At 51.7% G+C, this 8745-nt stretch overlaps 2 protein-coding genes across 2 annotated transcripts in view; both read right to left on the bottom strand.

Moving 5' to 3' along the window:
* The window catches only part of LOC309884564 (arf-GAP with SH3 domain, ANK repeat and PH domain-containing protein 1-like), a gene marked incomplete at its 5' end in the record, with an annotated part of 21305 nt that extends 18620 nt beyond the window's left edge, over positions 1-2685 (bottom strand). The window contains 3 exons of the mRNA XM_082773648.1: positions 195-340; positions 590-662; positions 2560-2685. Coding sequence (XP_082629774.1) covers positions 195-340; positions 590-662; positions 2560-2685 — 345 coding nt within the window. The remainder of the gene's footprint in view (positions 1-194; positions 341-589; positions 663-2559) is intronic.
* Positions 2686-4742: 2057 nt separating this feature from the next.
* LOC309884464 (fer-1-like protein 4) overlaps positions 4743-8745 on the bottom strand; it is a 37178-nt gene continuing 33175 nt past the window's right edge. Inside the window, exons 41-45 of the mRNA XM_082773439.1 lie at positions 8355-8453; positions 7856-8097; positions 6318-6598; positions 5512-5612; positions 4743-4977 (exon numbers count right to left, since the gene is read on the bottom strand). Coding sequence (XP_082629565.1) covers positions 4797-4977; positions 5512-5612; positions 6318-6598; positions 7856-8097; positions 8355-8453 — 904 coding nt within the window. The 3' untranslated portion in view covers positions 4743-4796. The remainder of the gene's footprint in view (positions 4978-5511; positions 5613-6317; positions 6599-7855; positions 8098-8354; positions 8454-8745) is intronic.

Genomic DNA, 8745 nt, shown 5'->3' with positions numbered 1-8745 from the left:
TCCTGGCCATGCAGGCTGTATCACCAGCTCTGCGACTGCTGCTCACCATGGGCTCCTGCCTTGGTCTAGGAAAGGGATGAGCTTGGGCCTCAAGGCTATGGACCAGAGACTCTTCCTGGGGACCCTCCCCACCCACATACCCCTGCAAGCCAGGGGCCCTGCTCGATGGTCACACAGGGGACAGAGCTGCCTACCAGGCTCCTGACAGCGGTCAGCAGCTCCTGGGAGAAGGTTGCGAAGGTGCTGAAGGCATTGGCCAGCTGCTCCTCACCCTCCAGCTGGTAGTTGGCTGAGAACTTCTCCTGGGCAGCAATGTGGGCTGCCAGGTGGTTGATGAGATCTGGGAAAACATGGATGGTCCCCAGTGAGTGCAGGAGGAAGGTCGGGATATACTCCCTGCGAGAAGCCACCATGCCCAGCTCTGATCAAGCACCAGAGCCAGCTCCAACTGCCTCCTGCTGTCCCGCATACCCACTACCCAGTTATATGAACCCCAGGGACCGGTATTCTCTGCTGCAGACAACCCAGCCTGTAGCAAGGACTCCCCCTGGCCACCCATTGCAGATTCCAGCCTCTGCTCTGCCCTGACCTTGTCCACAGCTGTGCTCTGCCTTGGCTGCTTTTCTCATCTTCTGCAGCACAGCTCGGTCTGCATCCAAGGCCTAGAAATGCAGAAGTTATGGTCATTGACTGCATCCATACACACATTTCTGTAATCCACAGAGTTCAGCCCAAGCCTCAGCATCCCCAGGCCAGACTGTCCCACCTGCAGGTAGGTGATGGTCTAGTGGTAGTAGTCTATGAGTATCTTAAATACCAGTTAGTGAAAGAGTCACTGAGAGAGAATCAGAAAATATTTTAGAAAAAGGACTGTTTAACAGCAGGGGGGGGGGCTGGGTACCACCTCTGGTATGCACCACATCAACCAAGCCATGCAGCTGAACCTTTATAGCAGAAGAGGATGTGAGTCAGGCTCTGTATGGGTAAGCACAGTAAAGACCACATCATCTGAGGGATTTCACCATAAACATTTAGGTACTCAGAGAGCATTAAGCTGTAAAGTTATCTTCCTGTATTTTTTCCTGAACTCTTATTCCCTGGGAATAAGCTGCCACCCACAACCCTTAGCATCCTCTCGCCCAGACGTTTTTTAGAACTGAGTTTTCAGGCCAAACCCTCAAATGGAGGCTGACCTAGGTCTTGACAAGACCCTGAGGAGCGCTGGCTCTCCAGGAGACAGCCACAGGCATACTTCAAGGCCTTATTTCAGCTTTCCACTTTTTGGAGGATCTCCTTGCCATCTGCCTGGTCCAGCCCTCCAGGGCTGTGTTGCCAAAGATGAAATGTGGTCCCCTTATATCCCAGCTCAGCACCAGCCTGCTGCTTTTACTGCAGGCCTGGCCAGGGTTTGTTGCCACCCAGCAGTGGGAGCCATGGCCTTGTGTTTTCTGTCCCCTCTGTCATGAGTCCTGAATCAAGAACTCTGCAGACAGTAACAATTTCAGCAGTGTGCATCTTTCTCTCTAACCACAGCTTCCTGACATAACAGCTCTGTTTTAATGGACAGAAGTTTTCACTTTCCTTTGAGTATGAATAATGGAGCAATAGTTGAAACTTAAGCAACACAAGGAAATTGCCTCATGCCCAAGGCTTCTGAGTAAATTCTGGCCTCCAGAGGGCAGAGAGAAAAGCCTCTGTAGCTACCACTGACAAAATGATCTATGGAGTTGCAGAACCATTCAAAGTCTGCAAAGATAACTGACCCCAGGCACTGAGGGACTTCAGGACAGTGCAGGGGGTCACAATCCACTGACAGACCCTGGTAAAGCCTTGGACACCTTCCCTTCATCTGCTGAAACTACAAAATAATGAAAGGTGATGTGGTGGTGATGTTATTTAGTTGGTCCCAGTACATTTATCAGACCAAGCAGGAGGAGGCACCAAGGGACATGGGGACTCCAGACCACACAGCAGCCCCTTCCCCCTTCTGCCCAGCACCTGCCAATGCATATCAGGGTCTGGAAGCAAATGCATTTGGCCTATGTAAGTTTTGCATTGGATACTGCACTCAGCCACCAGCCCTAACCCTTTCTCCATGGATTTTTTGAATGCATTGGGCTGCCGAAGGTCCCACATTGGTGTATTGCACAGTTCAGCCTCGGGCAAGCGAGGTAACCCTCCCACCACCCCAACAACTTCCTTTAATTCTGTTTTGTTTTTAGGGTGATACTGGCTAAAGTGCTCTGTCTTCTCTTTACAGAGCAGTGTGAGCTGGGTGTGAGACACAGCCTTTTCACACAACCCCTTTTGCGTTTGTCCCCACTGGCCTGTGCCTGTCCCCCAGCCACCACAGCCCCTCACCTGCCTCTGCCAGGCCTTCTCTCTGTGCCTTTTGCAACACACACCGGCACCCAGAGGTACTCACACTGCTCTCTGTTCATGGTGACAAATGACACGGTGATGCCTGTACGAGCACAGATCCTGCAGGACCATCATGGGGCCAGCCACCCCCAGGCCCCCTTGGGGGTGCCCCCACTGTGGTCCCCATCCCCTGCTCACCTCCTCCAGGCTGTTAGCAGTGGCCTTGCAGTGGCCCATGTGGCTGGTGAAGGTGGAGGTGGTGGGCGAGCTGAGGTCCTCCTGCACCTGCTGCATGAAGTCGCACACCGAGATGAGGGCCGCCATGGTGCTGCAGTGAGGCGGTGCCAGGAAAGGGAACTGCTGGTGGGAGCCGAGGCCACACTGGGGCCAGGCAGGGGAACAGGGCAGAGGATGGGGTCATGCTGCTGCCAGCAGCAAGAGCAGGGGAGAGCCCCTTGCCTTGCACACCCACAGCCCGGACAGGCATGCACGCCCATTGCACACATACATGCACAGAGTGGCACAGCTGCAAATCCTGCAAGCCTAAACTGAAGGAAAGCTGAGACAGACATGCTTTATTTCAAGTCAAAGCCTGGTGGTGCAGTGGAGAGTGCAGCTGAATGCAGCTGCAAGAGCCCAGGAGCTGCCTAGGTGTGTGCACATGGCTTGCTGGTGTGCATGGGTGTCCTGGGGTGCACCAGGTACTGCTGAGGTGCACCACACCTGCTGGGGCATACTGAGCACTGCTGGGGTGCAACACGCCTGCTGGGGCACAACAAACATCGATGTGATACACTGGGCATTTTGGAGTGCACCATGTGCCACTTGTGAAGGTGATGATCCATGCAACAGCCCCTGCAGAAAGCCGGGGTGATGCTGCACTACGAGCAGTGGTCACACCCCAGGCCCCTGGGTGGGTGCTGCATGCCCTGAGTCCTTCACAGCCCACTTGCTCCCCTGCAGCCCGGGGATCCCTGACGGGTGGGAAGAGGGGGCTCCCCTTTGCCATCCTGGAGCAAACACCACCCCCCTGCCCCAGGGAGCGCTGTGCCTGCCCCTCACCCACATCCAGCTGCAGGGTCCCAGCCAGAGTCTGCACCCACTCCTGTGGAGAGCCAGGGTACTGCCTGGCTCTCCACAGCTGTATATTTTCTCCCCACAACTTGTTCCATTCCTGCTCCATTCAAAAGACAAACTAGCCAACTGTTTTCAATAACAACAACAAACACTATCACTTAATTTCACTGGAGATGCCACTGTCCTTCTCCACTGTCACCTCCTGCACTAGGAGGGCATCAATCCTGTCAAACCTCATGGTGAAGCACCTTGACTTGAGATCCAATTATGTCAGAGCTTGTGTCAGCAACGTCTGTGCAGATGACAGGAACCCTGGGGCGATGGAGACCATGCTGAGAACAAGTCTCATCTAATTTACATCAGCCCAACACCATAATGCAGATTCATGCTGATGACCCTATGCTGACATCCCAGCGCTGTGCTACCTGGAAGGAAGGACAAAGGTGCCTCAGGAAGGCTGCCTGCAACAGCGGGGCTCTGGGGGAACATCTAGGAAACCCAAGCAATGTCAGAGAGAGCATCCAAGGAGTTTTTATTGGAATTGGGTTGGAACTGGATGACCTTTAAATTCCCTCACAACCCAAACCATTATATGATTCTATTTCTCTATCCCGGTGGAAACAAAGATCCAAAATTAAATTTGAAGTAAGCCTGATATCCAGCCCAGCACATGCAAAGAACCCTGTTAAATAGCTTGTGAGGCATGACCACCAGAAACAGCCTGTGTCCCAGGGAGTGCCACCATGTCCAGAGCTGACCTCTCTGTTCCTATGCTCTTGGAACAACAAGAGCTCATGGTTACCTTGGCTATATTGTCCCCCCTCTTCCAGCAGCAGCACCCTGGCAATCCCCATTCAAAGGTTTTCCAGCTCCCACCTCAACCAGGCCCTCCTCTCCACCAGACCTGCCTTTCCCCATACAATGCATTATAAATTCCTCGGGCAGGAGGAGGCCTGAGAAGTGCCAGGTATTGTCCAGCCAGGGCACAGATGGCTCTGTATGTCCCCATCCCTTCCAGAATGGCTCTCAATGGCAAAAGCTGACTTGTCTGTGGATCCAGCCCCATCTGTGATCCTTTTCCCACCATCCCCCCAAATTCAACAAAGAACATTTTTTTTTCCCACAGCTGTAACTGTCTTTAAAGGAGTTTGCCTTATTTAGTAGGTTGGTTACTTGGTTTCTTAGCATCTCATGGGGATCTAGCAAGAAACATGACTCCTCATAGAGAGGCCACTTCTCCAGGCCTCTCACCCTGAAGGTTGCCTGTGCACCTGCAGGGTTTCCTTAAACTTTCTGGTCCAGCATCAAGTCTTGCAATAATCACCCTTGTCTTTGAATAGTCCTGTTCTGGAGACCATTTATCCATTGATGATCTTCTCACTGATGTATCCAGGCATGGTATAGATCAATAAAACTAGGAAGACAGTCAGAAGAGCAACCAGGAACAGCACAATTATGTACTTCTTGTATCGCTTCCAGATGAAGAACACAAAGGTCTTCATAGGATTCACAAACCAGTTGAAAGAAGTTTTTGGCCGGCTGGAACATAAATGGATAAAGAGATCAGCAGAGGCTCAAGCCACAGAGCAGCACATAAGCTCTTCTGCACTGGTGCCCTGCCAACATCACAGGCTCTTCCTGCTGCTTCCAGAAAGGATTACCCTGGGGGCTACAATAACTACAGTCCCTGTGAAAGCACTGATGACAGCAGAGCTGGCTCCTGAGCCTCAGGACAGCCCCAGCAGAGCTGTTCTGCACCCCCATGGCTAACAGGTATGTTCAAATGGTTAAATGAGAGGTGCCCTTCATACAGGTGATGTTACAGCACAGCTGCCCTGAGTACCCTCTTCAGATCAGCCCTGGCCCAGCTGTGGCTATCGCAAGTCCTGCTGGACCCACCCAAGCTCTGGGAAGCGCTGGCAGCCCCAGTCCTGCAGATCCCACCACCTTGTCCTTCAATTGCTCTGAACTTCCTGATGAGCAGATTCTCCCTCTTGCCACACTGCGGTCAAAAACACAGATACCCTTGACACCAGTCAACCATTCTAAAAGGTGATGAATGCAGATACTCACTTAGGCTTTTCCAGGGGTTCGGGCTCTTTTCGACCCAAACCAACAGGATTTTTCTCAGCCTCCTCCACGGTCAGCAGCTGGAACTCTGCTTCCACTTTACCCTGGAGAGGGAACATGCCTGAGCCACAGCTGCACGTGCTGCTTCACGAAGCAGCTTGCTATCCATGTGCCTTGCCTAGACTGGCTATTTTTCTCCCAGTGCCACTTGGAGAGGAATTAACTTTTCCTTCCAGTCATTAGCTGCAGAGTCTCTTACTTTACAACTAGAGGAAACTGCGGTCTGGCTGAAAATTAACCATTTGGCAGGGAAGACACTATATTATAATGCACTCCCCAGTTATCTGAATTTGGCTGCAACTTCTCACACTGGTACTGAAAACAAGTCAGCCATGGGGACAAGCAATGGTCCACTAGCAGGGCCATCAGCAGCAAGTCCACTCAGGGATATTCATCACCTGCCTCTCTGGGGTTGGCAGAGACCCTAGGACATGCCTAACTTTCTGCTGTCCTGTCTGGTTGATGGAGATCCAGGTGCCTCTTGCATTGCTCCTCTTGCTGAGAACTGCTCTACAGGAAGCTCAGAAGATGTGAAGACACCACCAGCACACCACTCCGGCTGGCACCTCTGGGTAGATAAAAAAATGGACTTGCAGCAGATGGGACAGGTCCCCAAGATCCTACATGACGTTCTGGGCAACTAGGCCATTGCTGCCTCTGCAGATTATGTGCACACAGGACAGGTAGCCATGTCATGGAAAAGGCATGTCTCTGGCTTTCTGCTCACCTCTGCTAATGCCCTGCCTTACCGTCAGGAGGTACTTGTTCCCAATGGAGTCTGTGAACTCAATGTCTTCTTGTTTGACAGAGCTGCTCCACTTCTTTTTCTTCCTTTTCTGCTTGGCTCTCCTCTCCTCCCTTTCCTTGTCTTCTTGATCTTCAAGTCTGATGAAGGGCCACCAGCCACGCATGCGCTTGTTTCGGAAGATGGAGAAGCGAGGTGTAGCATTCTCCTTTGCCATCTTGATGGTGCAATGCTCTGAGCTCTTGGCTGCCCGCACCATGTCATGCAGCTTCAGCTCGATGGAGCCTGCAGGCACCATAAAGAGAAAAGCTCATGGTGAAACCCTGCGGTAAACCTCATGTACCAGTTGGCTTGTCTCAGCCATGCTCCTACCACCACTAGCATGTCCCAGCTGCTGCAATAGTCTAACAGTGTATTGCACATTTATAGGTGGAGAACATGAAGCTCAGCATAGGAAAGGACCAGTCCAAGAGTTGGAGATTAAGAGGCAGAAGCTACAGGTCTTGTCTCCTCAGTCTGATGTGGCCAGTTTGGCTTGCATGTGGCACAGTGGGTTATTGTGAAAACAATGCCGTGTTCCACCCTGCTCTCCTCACACACCAAGCTCCTCTTCTCCCCTTGTTCCTGCAGACTTTAATAAGGAATTATAAAATCTGGAAAACTTACTGAGGTTTTCACCTCTGACCCATACCTGAAACAGCCTCAGTTCACTCCCCTGTTTGGCCTTCTACTGTCTTCCTTGGATGGAGCTTCTGCCCCAGTTCAGCACTCAGGCCTTGCAGCAAGTAGGTCTTATCACATACTGGTCTGTATTGGTGAGCAACCAAGGGAAATGGGAATTCCCCCCTGCTCAGCTCTGGTGAAACTGTGTATCAGTATTGTGTTCATTTTTGGACCCCCCAACACAGGAGAGGTGTCAGTTAACTAGATCATGTAAGGAAACAGGCACAAGCTGCAGCAAGGAAAACTCTAATTAGAGATAAGTAGAACAATTTGAGAATTATGAGAATGGTGCAGCATAGAAGAAGGGTCCAGAGGGATGCTGGCATCTCCATTCTTGGAGATTGTCAAAACTTCCCCAGACAAGGCTCTGAGCAACCTGATCTACATTGCATCTCCCTACTCGGAGCAGACAGTTTGCAATAGACTGCAGACCCCTTCCTGCCTAAACATTCCTGAGACTGTGCTTGCCAGGAAGCACTGGCATTACTCTCTAACACTCTCTTTAGTGCTCGAGTAGCACTGCTGAACAAATCACCACTGAAAGCATCACATGGAAGTGCAAGGTGCTTGCTGGGTGTAGTCCCAGCAAGGCCCTGGGACAAGCATGCCAGCTCAATGTGTTTCCATGGGGCAGCTGTGCACCACCATGCTCTGCCTACCACTCACATGTCAAAATCCAGCCCAGGTTACTGCTGAGCTGAAGAGCTTGATCTGGCACTGCTGGTGTCTTTTATTGAAGAGTTGGACCCCCAGGAAAATGCTGTAATACTCCAGCAAGGTGAGTGACAGCCACCCCACTCCCCGCAGACCATACCATACCTAGAAAGTCATTCGCTGAAATCCTGTCATAATCCCAGACCTGGAGGACCAGAACAGCTGGTTCACGAAACTCTGATTCCTCCACTGAAAAGACAGAATCCTTCTTCTTGTAGGTGATCTCCTTCTCAGTTGGGAGATAGTTGAAGCGAAAGATGAATCTCCAGTTGAAATTGCCCTCCCCAGTCAAGGAGTTAAAGTGAACATCCGTCTCCTGCTTGTCATGGTCGAGTCCCTTTATCCAGCTGCAGGAGAAACTCAGTTATCTCCTACCCCTGTCACTCAGTCCCAAAGACAGAGTAGAAAGATGGAGGGGATACCCATGGGGTAGCAGGAAAGGAAGGGTCAAACAGCCAGATTGCACCAACACCTGACCACCATCTTTGGGGCTAACACCATTCAGTGCAGGGGCAGGGAGGAGCAGAGGTTCAGAGGAAGAAGTGAGGGGCAGAGCAGAGAGCTGGACAGCCAGAATCTGTCCTCCTGCTGGCTCCCGTCAGACCTTTTAACGTAGATGTCGCTAGAAGGCTCTCCAGTTACTGGGTTGACATCATCAAGGATTACGTCGTCTGTGTTCCAGATAATTACACGCAATTCATAGCTGTGGGAGGGACACAAGGGTGGGTGAGACACCTACTCTCATATTTGGTGCCTGGGGGGACAGATCAAGTCTACACCAGCGGAACAGTAGAACCTGAACCCTCCTAGCCCTGTGGTACCCTGACAAGGCTCCTCTGGACCTGCCCAGCCCAGCAGTCTCATTGCCTTGCACAAAGCCTTTGCTTTTTTGCTGGGTTACAGCCCTGCAAGATGAACACTCACAGACCAAACAAGCAGTTTATGCAAAGTTAATTCCTGGTGTGGCACAAGCCCACCCAGCACCACAGGGACAC

This window comes from Aythya marila (genome assembly GCF_965140915.1).
Source record: "Aythya marila genome assembly, chromosome: 16".
NCBI classification, from domain to species: Eukaryota; Metazoa; Chordata; class Aves; order Anseriformes; family Anatidae; genus Aythya; species Aythya marila.
This window is presented reverse-complemented; position numbering and strand designations above follow the sequence as displayed.